General features: G+C 36.3%; 1 protein-coding gene across 5 annotated transcripts in view; it reads left to right on the top strand.

Moving 5' to 3' along the window:
* Positions 1–20: 20 nt before the first annotated feature.
* The window catches only part of SMC5 (structural maintenance of chromosomes 5), a 107,208-nt gene continuing 89,947 nt past the window's right edge, over positions 21–17,281 (top strand). For 4 of the 5 annotated variants that reach the window (XM_073228638.1, XM_017651264.3, XM_073228636.1 and 1 more), the window contains exons 1-2: positions 21–323; positions 4,560–4,701. In XM_073228638.1, the coding sequence (XP_073084739.1) occupies positions 136–323; positions 4,560–4,701 (330 nt within the window). In that variant the 5' untranslated portion in view covers positions 21–135. Of the gene's footprint in view, positions 324–4,559; positions 4,702–17,281 lie in introns of those variants that run through there. The other variant, XM_073228637.1, reaches the window with a different exon arrangement.

Genomic DNA, 17,281 nt, shown 5'->3' on the forward strand with positions numbered 1-17,281 from the left:
GTGGACTGCGCAGGCGCAGGGCGGGCTCACGGGCGGCGTAGCGCGCCGGGCAGTTTCGCGGGAGCGGGGCGCCGGGGCGCCGGTGCCGCAAATCGGGGAGGACGGAAGCCGCGGCGGGCGGGAGAGGAGGCCGGGATGGCGACTCCGAGCGGGAAGACGCCGGTCCCCGGCCCCCTTGCCTCGAAGAGAGCTCTCCCGAGAGATCCCTCGTCGGAGGTCCCGAGCAAAAGGAAGAGCTCGGCCCCGCCGGCGCCGCCGCCTCCTCAGGCGTCCAGGCCTTTCGTGGAAGGCTCTATCGTCCGCATCGTGATGGAGAACTTCCTGTGAGTGGCCGGGGGCGAGCGGGGTTGTGCGCTGGAGGGGTGTGTGCCTGGCCGCGGTCTGGCAGAGATTCGCGCTGGGGTTACCGTAAAGATTTTTACGCGCTTGCCCTGGAGATTGACGTGTTGCTGTGGTAGGTGTGTGTTTTGTGTGATGCGTCTTTTTATTCATTCGCCAACGTTTCTCGAAGGCGCCTTAAGAGCGGGCAGTGGACGTAGTAAGGATTAGATCTCTGCCCACTGGGAGTCACAGCCTCTAGACAGGACAAAATCCGTAATTCACGAAACTCTGGGCCCTGGGAACTCAAGAGGAAGCAACAGTTATATCAGAGTGGCAGTGATGCTGTGACAGATTAGTAAAAAGTAGGTAGTTGCCAGATGTACAAAGATGGTGAAGGCTGTTCCGCATGAATGTTGAAAGGTAAAGGAAAATCAAGCCTTACTCTAAATTTTGGGGGCTCCCAGCAGACCCTTGACTCCTCCAAATCCAGCTTTCTTCCCCGATTCCTTTTCTCTGCCTTTCGACAATAATCAGTATAATAATTTTGGAATTCAGTAAACATGTTTTAACACAAACACCGTGTATCTGTCTAGCACTTTCCAGTTCATTTGGTCAAGGTCTGTTTTTTAAGGTTATGGATAGTGGCATCGGGTAAACAGAATTGCAGTAAAAATACCAACATTTTTTTTCAGGCACCTATCATGTGCTTCTATCAGGTGTAGAGGAAGGTGCCTTATTTACACAGTGCTCTCATTTTTTAATCATAACTTACTATATTATCCTCACTGATGAGATAAGCTTCAGAGGTTTATTTGTAGCTGCTAATAAATAGCTGAATTGCTATTTGAATCCAGACTGGAAATATAAGTACATCCAAATGAGGTACCTAACAGTGTATCAGGATGTCATGGGAATACAAAGGGTGAAGTGATTAATTTCATCCACAACTGTGAGAAAGGGCCTTTGTACCAGAGATTATGAAAGGCTCAAGGGAAGAGCAAAGTAGACAGAAGCAACTGCCAGAAACAGTTTGTTATATTTAGAAAGCATCCAGTATTTTAGTGTGGCCAGAACATAGGATATGAGTATGTGGACAGAGCTAATACTGAAGAGGTAGGCAGCTACTGAGGATCTGTTTTTTATGCTAAAGAGTTCTGGCTTCATCCTGTAGGCAACCAGGATGCATTTTAGGCAAGGAATGATGTGTGATTTGTTACTCTGGAAGGAGTGTGAGGGATAATTTTAGGAAGGTTGAAAAATGGGAGCAAGAGGACTCTTAGAATATGAAGGCAAGAGGTGATCAGAGTTTGAACCTAGTAGTAGCAGTGGAATTGAGGAGTAGAAAGAAAAGAGTTTGACAGAATCTGGCTACAGATTGTGAAGGATGAGAATCAGGGAGCAACAAAGAATATCCCAAGTCTCTGCCTAGGCTGATGGTCAGATACAGTGCTATTCAGAAAAGAGAGCAATTTAGGAAGAACAATAATACCTTTTGGATTCCATGACTTGAACTTTCTCATGGGACATGTAAAAGAGATCTTCCATAGTCCATATTAACAAAGGTCTGGAGCTTATAGGAACATGTGAACAGGTGAGAAATTTGGGAATCATGCATATGGGTGATTATTGAAGTTGCAGAATGGTTGAGCTTGCCCCAAAGGAAATATGAATAGGAGTAAAAGAAGACCAAGTACAGAGTCCTGGAGGAGTGCTAACGTTTAAGGTGAGCAGAAGAGAGCGCCACAGACTGAGAAGGAGCTGTTCAGGGAGATAAGAGGAGAATGGTAGGAGAGTATTATCAAAGAAGCCTAGGATAAAGAGTGTCTCAAAAATATCATCTGCTACACTGAAGTCAGATAACAGGACTGAAAGGAGCCCACAGCACTTAGCAGTGAGGAAATCTTTGACTTTTTGAAGTAGTGGGAAAAGAAAATTTTGCAGTTATAGAAGAATGAATGTGAGGAGGCAAAGACTGGAGAAATAGTGGCTGGAAAGTGCAGAGCTAGGGAGGTTTTGTGTATTTTCACAATGAGAGGACTCTGAGTTTTAAGATTGATGTAGGAGAAATAGGCTTAGAAAACCTGAGATGACCTGGAAGAATATAGCCAAGGGGAAGGATTCCTATGAGTGAACCAAGTGGAGTACGATTGGGAATGGAGAGAGAGAGAGGTCTAGGCAGAAAGAATAGTATGTACAAAGGCTTGGAAAAAGAATGAAGCATAAGATAGTCAAGAAACAAAGAAATTTATTATATGTAGAATTTGGAGATACGATTAGAGAATAGGGGAAGGAGATAGAAAGTAGAAAAAGATGAAGTGACAGCTAAATTATGAAGGGTCCTATTTTTTTTTACCGTTTCTTTTTTGAGGAAAAACAAAAACAAGCGAGGGCATATATGCATGTCTACCAACATGACTTGGTAATTGATTAGATGCTTCAGGGAAGTCACAGGAGAGGTGAAGGAGATAGTAGAATCAAAGATGATGCAAAACTAATGCCTAGATTTCTGTTTGGGGCAGTGGGGTGAATGATGATACCATTCACCAAGAGACCAGAAGAGTGGTTTTGAATGGGATAGATGATGGGTTTAGTTTTGAATGTGTTGAATTTGATGTGACTGTTGTGAGACATCCAAATAGAGTTACTGGGGTGGTAATTTCATCTGTAGGTTATCTGGGCTGACTTTCAGCTTGTAGATGCTACCTGAGGCTGTGGAGATTACATGAGATACCAGGCAAAGAATATACACTGAGAAGAGGGTGGGCCGTTGGCGATAGGTCTTTCAGGGAGAGCTCAGAGAATAGGGGACTCTCCAAAAGGGGAGTCCCAGTAAACACATTGTAGAGTCAGAACAATTAATTTTTTTAACTGTGGAGGCATGTTTTGTTTCTGGTAACTTTTCCTGTTCATATAATCTATGTGTATGTTATAGACCAGACATACTCATGGTTTTTCCTGTTGTTTTGTTTTCTTAATAACCAATTGCATCACTATTTTAGTAAAACCATTGACAGAGGTTTCACAGCAGGAAATTCAGGTGTTCAAAGAATGGGCTTCATGTGTTGGGATTAAGAAATTCCAAGTCAGTTAATTTTCCATATGTCTGAAGTTCCCAAACTAGTTTCTTTTTAACCATTAAAAAGGATTCCTTAAAACCAAGCTGCTAACAGAACAAAGGATCTGAAAACATAAAGTTGATGCTGTGTAGAGATGAGAGGTTGGAAACCCACCAGAAAACACTTCTCCTTTATCACCTGCATTTATTTTTATTACTACCTGACATTTCAACATTGATTTCTTTGAGTATTAAAGTTGAAGTGTGCTTGGTTGAATTACTTCTATTCTTAGCAGGTCAGCAGGCTAAGGTTTCATTCTTGGGAAATTAGTTGGCAGCTAGCTGAAAGCCTGTGGGAACAGGCCATTTTTATAAACTCCAATTCAAGGTATTCAAAGACAAGGTAGAAGAATGAGTCAAAGTTTGTATCACGTTTCGCCATTGCTGTCCCTCTTGGCTAGTAAGGACTGCTTATTACTCTTGCAGATAGGTAGAGTGCTGGACAGCATGCAGCTTTCTGGTATGAGGAAGTGTTAACAAAAGTGCTTGGTGATGATGCATTCTTATTTCCTCCCATGGGAGTAAAATTTATTTGAACAAGAACGAACAGATCCTTCAGTGCATCTCTGACAGCATGTTAAAGGAAATTATTTTTTTGTTCTTTTGTTTTTTTAATCAAATGAAACCATTGGATTAATATATAACTTCAGTTTTCTAATTAGAATGAAAATAATTTGGATTGTTTCAAATATTAAAATATGAAAAGTTGCTGTTAAACATTTTAATTCAAGAGAAATATAAACATAAAACCTACAGATTTAAGATGAGCCAAAATATTTGTATAGTCACTCTCATATATTATAACTATTTTAAAAAGAAATAAATAATATCAGACTTTGATTTATTCAACAGACATTTGAAAAGGGTAACTGAAATTTTCATAAAATTTAGCTATGCATTAAGTCTTTATGCAGTAAGTCTTTTTCATTTTTTTCCACTGATAGATTTTTTTCCCCTTTATTTTATTGGCAGTTTATATGTAACATTAAATTTCTAAGGTTAGCTAGCTTTTAAGGAATTTGAGGAAGCCTGTAGATGATGTAAAGCACCTAAAAGTATTTTTGTAGAGAAGACATTCTTCAGTTTTTATCTCCGCTTAGTAACTTCCTTTTTTGTAATTCAGAACATATGATATCTGTGAAGTATCTCCTGGACCCCACTTGAATATGATTATTGGAGCTAATGGAACAGGGAAGTCCAGCATTGTGTGTGCCATTTGCCTTGGATTAGCAGGCAAACCTGCTTTCATGGGACGGGCAGATAAGGTGAGTTAACGTTAATACTTAAAAAAAAAATCAAAGTCGTGATTTGATTTTAGTAGCAAATCAATTTCTACGTCTTGGTTCCTTGGGTATAGCAAATGTGTAGTGCTTCAGTATAAAGAATGAACTTGGCAGGTAAGAGATGCTGGGAGATACCCATTTCTAGAAGTGTTTTGGACTATATACCTTGGGAATTCTCTAGGTATGTAACACTTGAAATCCTGAGAAATAGCATAAAATGTTTTTAAATATATTGCTGGGCTTGTGGGAAGGTGAAGTAAATTTACCAAGGGCAGAGGCAAAATAATGTGGATCTGAAGACTTAAGCAAGCTCTGGAGTTATTTCCCCAGGGGCATTTGCTTACTTTGTACCTCAGAGCCTGGCTTTAGATTGGTTGCACAGGACTGGGGTCCCTGAAGGTAGGGAAGGGCTAGAAGATAAAACTAGAAGCCAAGTGCTGTGTTTAGCAGAAAAAACACCACCACAGAATGGGATAGTGGGGTTATTTACTTATTGTTAAGTTTGAATACATTGAAGTTAAAAAGAAAATCTTCCAAAGAATTATTCTTACTAGTTTTATTGAAGAATAATTGAGATACAATATTGTATAATTTCAGGTGTACAACGTAGTAATTCAATATTTATACATCACAAAATTATCACTACACTAAGTCTAGTTACCATCTGTCACCATACAAAATTGTTACAATATTGTTGACTATATTCCCTATGCTGTATGTTACATCTCTGTGTCTTATTTTATAACCGGAAAATTATATCTCTTAATCCCTGTCACCCATTTCATCCGTCCCCCCACCTCCCTCCCTTCTGGCAACCATCAGTTTGTTCTCTATAAGAGTGTCTGTTTTGTTTTGTCTGTCTTCCAAACAGTTTTTAACCATAAGCCTTAACACATGTTTGGGACCAGAATTCATATTACCTATGTGGCTTAAATATCATAAATTGTAATTTTAAAGTGGCCCCAACTAGTGGTATCTCCAAGCACCTGGCAGAAGCAAATGCAAATCCTCTGAAGCAAAATATCTCTAAATAATTCGAATTTTTGAGAAATTTATAAATCAAACCTAAACATCATATAGGGGGAATGACTCGCCAAAAATAAGAGCCAACAAAAACGGGACTGCACAATCAGACCTACAGAGCTTATAGATGGAGACTATAAACTAGTAATTTACTTAAGGAAATAAGATTGCATAAAAGAAATAATAAAAAGATTTGTAAGTTTGAAAAAGAATAAAAAATAACTTAAAAATATATTGAGGAGAGAAACTTGATGGACAGGTAAAACAACAAAGAAAGATTTGAGAAGAGAATTTGTAATAAAGTGTTTGAAATTTTTTTTTTAAGTACAATATAAAGAGAAAAAGTTGGGGTTACACATGACAGGTAAAAGAAGATAATCCAGTATGCATGTTAGTATCTCCAAGGGAGATAATAGACTAAGGAAGAGGCAATATTTGAAGAAAGAATGACTAAGAATTTTCCAAAAATGTTAAAAAATTGGAATCCTCAGGTTCAAGAAGCCTGATCTATCCCAGTCAGGATAAATTAAAGAAATTCATAAGAAGACACATTGTAGTGAATTAACAGGATACCAAACACGAAAGCATATGATTTAGGAAGAAGGAAAATGATCCCAGAAGGAAAGTCCAAAATGTAAAAAGAAATGGCGAGCCAAAAAAATGGTAAATGTGTAGGGAAATGATATGTAAACCATATAAAATAATATTAATGTCTAATTTGTGAACTAACTATTGATAGATAGAACTAACTGTTGTCCTTCCTGGACAACTGGAGGGAAGTAATCAGAGTTAAAGTATTCTCTGGATTTGTGTTGTTGGGAGGAGTGAAGATAATTAATGTCAAAGTTTATAAGTTAAATATGCATTGTAAGTTAAATATGCATGTTAAAATTTCTAAGGTAAACCATTCAAACTATTAGTACTATATAAATCCCCCAAACAAGAAAATTAAAGTAGAATGAGAGAGGGGAAGGTAAAAACAGTTCCTGTCCAAACAACCCAAAAGAAGTCTTGAGAAAGGAGGAGCAGAAAAGAAACAGAAAATGAATCATTAAAATAAGATAGTAGAAATACATCCAAATATCACAATCATTATAAATGCTCTAAATTCTTCTTCAATGATGAAGTGTGTTAGAGTTCAGTTTTGTTTACAATGAGCATTATCTAAAATAAAAAACTACAGAAAATTTGAAATTAGAAGGATGAAAAAATACAAACCAGGCAAATATACCAAAGAAAGTAGTTATAGCTGAATTAATACCAGGCAAAGTAGACTTTAAAGCAAAAAATGCTTTTAGAGGTAAAGATGGTCATTAAATATTGATGAAAAGCTCAGTTCAGCAATAAATTCAGTTCTCAATTTGAATTCATATAGTCTAGCTCTAAAACATATAAGCAAAATCAACAGAACTCTTGAGAAGTTAACAGATCCATAATCAGGAGAGCTGTTAGTAATCAATAGATCAATCAGATAAGAAATTAGTAACAATATATTTGAACAGCTGTTAAGCTTGAACTAGTGGACATGCTATAAACACTGCACTCACCAATTGGAGAACACACATTCTTTTTAAACACAAATGTTCCATTTCTTAAAATCATACACTGAGCCGTGAATCATGTATTAAAAAAGTATAAAAGTACTGGTACCACATAGACCATGTTCTCTGACCACAGTGCTATTTAGATAGAAATAATGACAAAAAGATAACTAAGCTTTTCCCGTTTGTTTGAAATAGAAAATATACTTCTGTATATTATATGCAAGTCAAAGAAGAAGTCTTGACAGAAGTGGAAAAATAAGAGCAAGAATTAATAAAGTAATAATAATGTAGAGACCACAAAACCTTGCTTTTCAAAAAGATTGATGAAATCAGTAACTTCTGAGAAGATAATATTGGGGTGGGATGGATAAAGAAAAAATATGAGGGATGAAAAAATAAGATATGCTGTGATCCAAACAACCCCCAAATTTAAGAGGTTTAAAAATAAAAAAGGTTAATTCTTGCTTTTCCTATTTATCCAGTGTAGGCCCATTGTGGTCACTTAAATAACTTAGGCTGATGGAATCTTCATTTCTACACACACTTCCATGATTGTGACCTTGGGGGAGGGAATTGGTTGTTAGAAATTACTGTTAACATCCTCATTTTATGTGTAAGGAAACAAGGCACAGGAGGTGAAGTAATCTGCCAGGGTTACACAGTAAGTAATGGAGCTGGGATTTGAACCCTCGCTGTTGGACTCTGGAGCCCACAGGGCGTATTTGCATCAGAGATAATGAGGAAATGCAATCCTACCATGAGCTTGAAGGAAAATCAGAATATTCATGGACTGCCCTGATGACTGCTACCTCTGGGGCATATCAGAATGAAGCAGATATTTAAAAGCATAATAGAATAGTGTGAGCAACTTTATGCTAGTAAAGTTTAAGTTTTTAAAAAGCTGTGAATATGTAGGTTTCTATAATTATATAAATTATCAAAACTGACTCTAGGTAGAAAAAACACGTCAGCTGTTAAATTTTGTCTACAACACCAGACAAAAACAATTATGGATTAGTTCTAACAGCAGCAGTTTCCTATTTTACATAGAGAATGTGACTCTAAGTACCAAAATTGGGCAAGGATAGAGTGAGAAAATTATTAGCCAGTCTCAAAAATATAGTAGCAAAAACCACACACAAAAAGCAACTTTAGCATGCTGAATCTATCTATAAAATGCAAAATACATAATGGCCAAATCGAATTTATTTAAGAAATTAGAGATTGATTATTATAAAAAAAACATGTTTGATGGAGAAGTACACAATCATCTCTGTAGAGGAAAAAGCATTCAATTAAATTTCACAGTAATTTATGATTAAAAATTCTTAGCAAATTAGGAATGGAAGGGACCTTTCTTAATATAATAAAGAGATCTATCAGGAACAAGTCAAGGTTATCTACTCTTGCTGCTATTCAACTTTGTTCTGGAAGTTCTAGGTAGAACAGTAAGGTAAGAAGAGTAAGGTAAGAAGAACAGTGGGAAAGAAAGAAAACTCATTCATAGGTTATAGGAGTGTCTACATGAAAGTCACAGAAGAACCTTCTGGTAAGTCTTCTGATGAATTCACATGGATATTTATCAGGATCACTAGATAAAAGATTATAAAAATCAATACATTTTATACACTAACAGTGAACAAAAAGTACAATTAAAAATATATAACCATTTATAGTAGCAACAAAAGTTCAACTTAAATAGCAATAAATTAGTGAAAGACATGTTAGACCTATCATGTAGAAATTATTTTAAAAATTCTTAAAACTTTGAAGTTCAGTTAAATGGAGAGATGCACTGTATTAATGGGCAGGAAGACTTAATATAAAAATGTCATTCTTCACATGAATTTACATATTCAGTGTCATTCCAGTCAAAATCCCAGTACCGTCTATACCAAATAACAACCTTGTTCAAATTTAGATGGAAGAACAAAGGGCCAAGAATAGTTAAGATATTTCTAAAGAAGTAGAACACAATGGGAAAACTTGCTCTATCAGATATCAAGACTTAATATGAAATTAAGGCATTGCAGTACTAGTGTAGGAATGTATAGTAGAGCAGTATTATGTGACAGAATAAAGAGCCCAGATACAGAGCCATGATTAATAGACTCTTGATTTATGACAGCTGAAGTTGTAGACGAATGGGGAAAAGATGGATAAATACTACTGAGACAATTGGTTATCTGTACAGAGAATAAAGAATCCTATTATCACACAATTACAGGTGAATTGAAGATCTACATGTGGTTGACCAGTAAGTTTTTAGAAGACATTAGTAATAGAGAAGAATATCTTTGTGATTTTGGGTCAAAGAAAAAATTCTTGAAACTGTTGATTGAAGAGGAAAATATTGATAAATTTAACTGTAATAAAATAGAGAAACTTCTGGTTATCAAAAGACACTGTAAAGAAAAGACAAGCCACAAATTGGAAGGAGGTATATAGAACATATAACAAAGATTGGTACCTAGACTACACAGTAAGCAGAATGATAACCAAAAAGAAAAGTGGGCAGAAGATATGCTCAGACATCTCATGGAGGAGGCAGCTCAAACAGCCAGTAAATTTATGAAAAGATGCTCAACTTCATTAATTGTTAGAGAAATGCAAATTAACCCTAGTGTGGTATATATCTGTCAGACTCATAAAAATAATGGCAGTGTCGTATGCTCATGAGGATATGGAACAGTACAAACATACACTTTTGGTGGGAATATAAATTTGTATAATCTTGGAAAATGTCATGGCATTACCTAGTAAATCTGTAGATATGTATACCTATTCCCTCAAAATTTTACTCCGACTTACCTTAGTAAGTCCTTGTATGTTAATTCTAGATGGAAGTATGTAAACATTTATAGCAGTATTGCAGTAGAGTCTAGTGTAGTCAAATAGAAGTGAATATTATATTTCAGTGAAAATAAACCCTAGCTTATTTTACATTGCAAAAACAATTATAAGGAAAAATGCTGTCTTGGAAAAATACATGTAATGTGAATTTCTTTATAGAATGCTCAAAAAATATATTAATGTTTAGGGATATATGTGTATATAGCAAAACTAAAGAAAAGCAAAAGGATGATCAAATCACAAGAATACATTTGTTTTTTATACTGAAGCCTACCTTTTTTTAAAAAAAATTTGTTTATATTGAGGTGCATACAGTAAAATGCATAATCTTATTCTACAGCTTGGTCAATTTTGATGTGTATACATTCATGCAACTGTCACCAGATTTTGTCACTAATTATTTTTCCTCCTCCACCTGTTTCACCCATTTCCCCCTTTCCCCTCCCCTATGGAAGCCACCATGAATTTTTTCAGTTTTTTGTTTGTTTTTTAGATTCCATATGTAAGTGGAATAATGGTATTTATCTTTCTCCGACTTATTTCACCTAGCATAATATCCTTTAGGTCCATTCATGTTGTTGCAAATGGCAAGATTTCGTTCTTTTTTATGGCTGAGTAATATTCCATTGTATATATGTCCTGCATCTTTAGTCGTTCGTCTATCAATGGACATTTTAGGCTGCTTACATATTTTGGCTATTGTAAATAATGCTATAAAAAATGTAGGCATGCATATATCTTCAAATTAGTGATTTTTTTTCCTTTGAGTACATTCTCAGAATTGCTGGGTCCTTCAGTATTTCTTTTTAGTTTTTTGAGAAATCGCCATACTGCTTTCCATAATGGCTGCACCAATTAGCAATTCTACCAGCTATGTACCAGAGTTCCCTTTTCTCCACATCCTCACCAACACTCCTTATTTCTTGTCTTGATAACGGTAGCCGTTTTGACTAGTGTGACGTAATACCTCATTGTGGTTTTGATTTGCATTTTCCTGATGATGAGTGATGTTGAGCATGTTTTCATATGTATATTGGCAACCTGTGTCTTTTTGGAAAAATGTATATTTAGTCTTTTGACCATTTTTTAATTGGATTATTTGTTTCTTTGGTGTTGAGTCATATGAGTTCTTTATATATTTTGGATAGCCTCTTAATAGGATATACCATTTGCAAATATATTCTCCCATACCATAGGTTGCCTTGTTTTGTTGTTGGTTTCCTTTGCTGTATAGAAGCTTTTCAGTTTGATGTAATCCCACTTATTTATTTTGGCTTTGTTTTCTTTGCCTGGGGAGATATATACAGAAAAATATCGGTAAGGCTGATGTCCAAGAGTTTATTGCCTGTTTTCTTCTAGCAGTTTTATGTTTTCAGGTTTTTTATTTAGGTCTTTAATCCTTTTTGAATTTTTGTGTATGACGGTGATCCATTTTCATACTTTTGCATGTCCAGTTTCCCCAACAACATTTATTGAAGAAACTGTCTTTACTCCATTGCATAGTCTTTCCTTCTTTCTGATAAATCGACAGACACACATGTGTAAATTTATTTCTGGGCTCTCTATTCTGTTCCTTTGGTCTATGTATCTGTTCTTGTGCCAGTATCATACTATTCTGATTTCTGTAGTTTTGTAGTATACTTTGAAATCAGGAAGTGTGGTGTGCCCAGCTTTGTTGTTCTTTCTCAAGATTGCTTGGGTTATTGGGTCTTTTGTGGTTCGATACAGATTTTAGAATTGTCTACTCTAGTTCAGTGAATAATGCCATTGGTATTTTGACAGGGTTGCTTTGAATCTGTAGATTGCTTTGGGCAGTATGGTCATTTTAACAATATTCTTCTTATCCATGAACACTGAATATCTTTCCATGTATTTGTGTCTTCAGTGTCTTCCATCAGTGTCTTAGAGTTTTCAGAGTACAGGTCTTTCACCTACTCGGTTAGATTTGTTCTTGGGTATTTTAGTCTTCTTAATTGTAAATCGGATTGATTTTTTAAAATTTCTCTTTGTTAGTTCATTTGTATACTGTAACAACAAATTTCTCTATATTGATTTTTTTTTTTTTTTAGGATAACAAGTAACTTATTTTCTACAATGATACTACTACTGTGGTTATCAGAAAAACAGTAATGACATATTTGGTATTTATATCAAAGTAAAATAAACACTATTTGACCTAGAGAAGGGACATAATCTACTCGGGACATATCTGCCCTGACATATTTATGAAAAAGGATTAAAATGGAGAATCCATCTTTTCGGAAGGTATTGGTCCATGCCTGATACTCATAATAGGTGTTTAGTAAATGTCCATTGTCCATTCAAATCCCAAATTTCTACATGTACAGAGGGCCCTGAAGCCTGCTGAATGCATCTCCTTGCTTCTTTTTTTTTTTCTTAACTTTTTATTAAGGTATGAGTGATATACACTCTTATGAAGGTTTCACATGAAAAAACAATGCGGTTACTACATTTACCCATATTATCAAGTCCCCACCCAGACCCCAATGCACTCACTGTCCATCAGTGCAGCAAAATGCTGCAGATTCACTATCTGCCTTCTCTGTGCTACACTGTTCTTCCCATGATACACCACACAATGTGTACTAAACATAATACCCCTCAATCCCCTTCTCCCTCCCTCTCTCCCCACCTGCCTTCCCGCACCTCTCTCCTTTGGTAACCGCTAGTTCACTCTTGGAGTCTCTTGAGTCCGCTGCCATTTTGTTCCTTTAGTTTTGTTTTATTGTTATACTCCACAAATGAGGGAAATCATTTGGCATTTTTCTTTCTCTGCCTGGCTGATTTCACTGAGCATAATGTCTTCCAGCTCCATCCATGTTGTTGCAAATGGTAGGATTTGTTTCTTTCTTATGGGCGAATAGTATTCCATTGTGTATATGTACCACATCTTTATCCATTCATCTACTGATGGACACTTAGGTTGCTTCCATATCTTGGCTATTATAAAAAGTGCTGCAATAAACATAAGGGTGCATATGTCTTTTTGAATCTGAGAAGTTGTATTCTTTGGGTAAATTCCAAGGAGTGGGCTTCCTGGGTCAAATGGTATTTCTATTTTTAGTTTTTTGAGCAACCTCCATATTGCTTTCCACAATGGTTGAATTAGCTTACATTCCCACCAGCAGTGTAGGAGGATCCCCTTTCTCCACATCCTCGCCAGCATTTGTTGCTCTTAGTCTTTTCGATGCTGGCTGTCCTTACTGGTGTGAGGTGATATATCATTGTGGTTTTAATTTGCATTTCCCTGATGATTAGTGATGTGGAGCGTCTTTTCATGTGTCTGTTTTGGCCATCTGAATTTCTTCTTTGGAGAACCATCTCTTCATATCCTTTGCCCATTTGTTAATCGGGTTATTTGCTTTTTGGATGTTGAGGCGTGTAAGTTCTTTATATATTTTGGATGTTAACCTCTTGTCAGATATGTCATTTACAAATATATTCTCCCATACTGTAGGATGCCTTTTTGTTCTGTGATGATGTCCTTTGCTGTACAAAAAATTTTTATTTTGATGTAATCCCATTTGTTCATTTTTGCTTTTGTTTCCCTTTCTCGAGGAGATGCATTCAGGAACAAGTTTCTCATGCTTATATTCAGGAGATGTTTGCCTATGTTGTCTTCTAAGAGTTTTATGGTTTCATGACTTACAATCAAGGCTTTAGTCCATTTCGAGTTTACTTTTGTGTATGGTTGTTAAACAGTAATCCAGTTTCGTTCTCTTGGATGTAGATGTCCAGTTTTGCCAACACCAGCTGTTGAAGAGGCTGTCATTTCCCCATTGTATGTCCATGGCTCCTTTATCATATATTAATTGACCATATATGGTTGGGTTTATATCAGGGCTCTCTAGTCTTTTCCATTGGTCTGTGGGTCTGTTCTTGTGCCAATACCAAATTGTCTTGATTACTGTGGCTTTATAGTAGAGCTTGAAGTTGGGGAGTGTAATTCCCCCTGCTTTATTCTTCCTTCTCAGGATTGCTTTGGTTATTCAGGGTCTTTTGTGGTTCCATATGAATTTTAGGATGATTTTCTCTAGTTCGTTGAAGAATGCTGTTGGTATTTTGATAGGAATTGCATTAATCTATAGATTGCTTTAGGCAGGATGGCCATTTTGACAATATGAATGGTTCCTATCCATGAGCACGGGATGTGTTTTTATTTATTGGTATCTTCTTTAATTTCTCTCATGAGTGTCTTGTAGTTTTCAGAGTATAGGTCTTTCACTTCCTTGGTTAGGTTTATTCCTAGGTATTTTATTCTTTTTTGATGCAATTGTGAATGGAATTGTTTTCCTGATTTCTCTCTCTGCTAGTTCATTGTTAGTGTATAGGAAGGCCACAGATTTTTGTGTATTAATTTTGTATCCTGCAACTTTGCTGAATTCCGATATTCTAGTAGTTTGGGAGTGGATTCTTTAGGGTTTTTTATGTACAATATCATGTCATCTGCAAAGACTGACAGTTTAACTTCTTCCTTGCCAGTCTGGATGCCTTTTCTTTCTTTGTGTTGTCTGATTGCCGTGGCTAGGACCTCCAGTACTATGTTGAATAGAAGTGGGGAGAGTGGGCATCCTTGTCTTGTTCCTGATCTTAAAGGAAAAGCTTTCAGCTTCTCACTGTTAAGTATCATGTTGGGTGTGGTGTGGATTTGTCATATACGGCCTTTATTATGTTGAGGTACTTGCCCTCTATTCCCATTTTGTTGAGAGTTTTTATCATGAATGGATATTAAATTTTGTCGAATGCTTTTTCAGCATCTATGGAGGAAATCATGTGGTTTTTGTCTTTCTTTTTGTTGATGTGGTGGATGATGTTGATGGATTTTCGAATGTTGTACCATCCTTGCATCCCTGGAATAAATCCTACTTGATCTTTTTGGTGTATTTTTGAATTCAGTTTGCTAATATTTTGTTGAGTATTTTTGTCTATGTTCATCAGGGATATTGGTGTGTAATTTTCTTTTTTGGTGGAGTGTTTGCCTGGTTTTGGTATTAGAGTGATGCTCGCCTCATAGAATGAGTTTGGAAGTATTCCTCCCTCCTCAGTTTTTTGGAAAACTCTAAGGAAAATGGGTATTAGGTCTTCACTAAATGTTTGATAAAACTCAATGGTGAAGCTCTCTGGTTCAGAAAATTTGTTCTTAGGTATTTTCTATTGCCAGTTCAATTTCATTGCTAGTAATTGGTCTGTTCAGATTTTGTTTCTTCCTTGGTCAGCCTTGGAAGGTTGTATTTTTCTAGAAAGTTGTCCATTTCTTCTAGGTTATCCATTTTGTTAGCATATAATTTTTCATAGTATTCTCTAATTATTCTTTGTATTTCTGTGGTGTCCGTAGTGATTTTTCCTTTCTCATTTCTGATTCTGTTTATGTGTGTAGACTCTCTTTTTAAGTCTGGCTAGGGGTTTATCTATTTTGTTTATTTTCTTGAAGAACCAGCTCTTGCTTTCATTGATTCTTTCTATTGTTTTATTCTTCTCAATTTTATTTATTTCTGCTCTAATCTTTATTATGCCCCTCCTTCTACTGACTTTGGGCCTCATTTGTTCTTCTTTTTCTAGTTTCATTTATTGTGAGTTTAGACTGCTTATATGGGACTGTTCTTTCCTGAGGTAGGCCTGTACTGCAATATACTTTCCTCTTAGCACGGTCTTGGCTACGTCCCACAAATTTTGCGGTGTTTGAATATTCTTGTCATTTGTCTCCATATATTGTTTGATCTCTGTTTTTATTTGGTCATTGATCCATTGGTTATTTAGGAGAATGTTATGAAACCTCCATGTGTTTGTGGGATTTTTCATTTTCTTTGCATAATTTCTTTCTAGTTTCATACCTTTGTTGTCTGAGAAACTGGTTGGTACAATTTCAGTCTTTGAATTCACTGAGGCTCTTTTTGTGGCCTAGTATATGTTCTATTCTTGAAAATGTTCCATGTGTACTTGAGAAGAATGTGTATTCTGCTGCTTTTGGGTGGAGAGTTCTGTAAATGTCTGTTAGGTCCATCTGTTCTATTGTGTTGTTCAGTGCCTCTGTCTCTTTACTTATCTTCTGTTTGGTTGATCTGCCCTTCAGAGTGAGTGGAGTGTTGAAGTCTCCTAGAATGAATGCATTGCATTCTATTTCCCCTTTTAATTTTGTTAGTATTTGTTTCACATATGTAGGTGCTCCTGTGATGGGTGCATAGGTATTTATAATGGTTATATCTTTTTGGTGGATTGACCCTTTTATCATTACGTAATGTCCTTCTTTGTCTCTTGTGACTTTCTTTGTTTTGAAGTCTATTTTGTCTGATATGAGTACTGCATCTCCTGCTTTTTTCTCTCTATTTAGTTGCATGAAATATCTTTTTCCATCCCTTCACTTTTAGTCTGTGTATGTCTGGGTTTAAAGTGAGTCTCTTGTAGGCAGCATATAGATGGGTCTTGTTTTTTTATCCATTCAGTGACTGTGTCTTTTGATTGGTGCATTCAGTCCATTTACATTTAGGGTGATTATCGATAGGTATGTACTTATTGCCATTGCAGACTTTAGATTCGTGGTTACCACAGTTTCAAGGTTAACTTCCTTACTATCTGAGAGTCTAACTTAACTCACTTAATATGCTATTACAAATACAATCTAAAGCCTTTTTTTTTTCCTCCTTTTTCCTCCTCCTCCTTTCTTTCTATATTAGGTATCATATTCTCTACTCTTTGTCTATCCCTCGATTGACTTTGGGGATAGTTAATTTAATTTTGCATTTGCTTTGTAATTAGGTGTTCTACTTTCTTTACTGTGGTTTTATTACTTCTGGTGACAGCTGTTAAACCTTAGGTACACTTCCATCTATAGCAGTCCTCCAAAATAGAGTTTAGAGATGGTTTGTGGGAGGTAAATTCTGTCAGCTTTTGCTTATCTTGAAATTGTTGAATCCCTCCAAATTTAAATGATAATCTTGCCAGATAAAGTAATCTTGGTTCCAGGCGTTTCTGCTTCATTACATTAAATACATCATGCCACTCCCTTCTGGCCTGTAAGGTTTCTGCTGAGAAGTCTGGTGATAGCCTGATGGGCTTTCCTTTGTATGTGATCTTATTTCTCTGGCTGCTTTTAATAGTCTGTCCTTTCCTTGATCTTTGCCATT

This window comes from Manis javanica, chromosome 2 (genome assembly GCF_040802235.1).
Source record: "Manis javanica isolate MJ-LG chromosome 2, MJ_LKY, whole genome shotgun sequence".
NCBI classification, from domain to species: domain Eukaryota; kingdom Metazoa; phylum Chordata; class Mammalia; order Pholidota; family Manidae; genus Manis; species Manis javanica.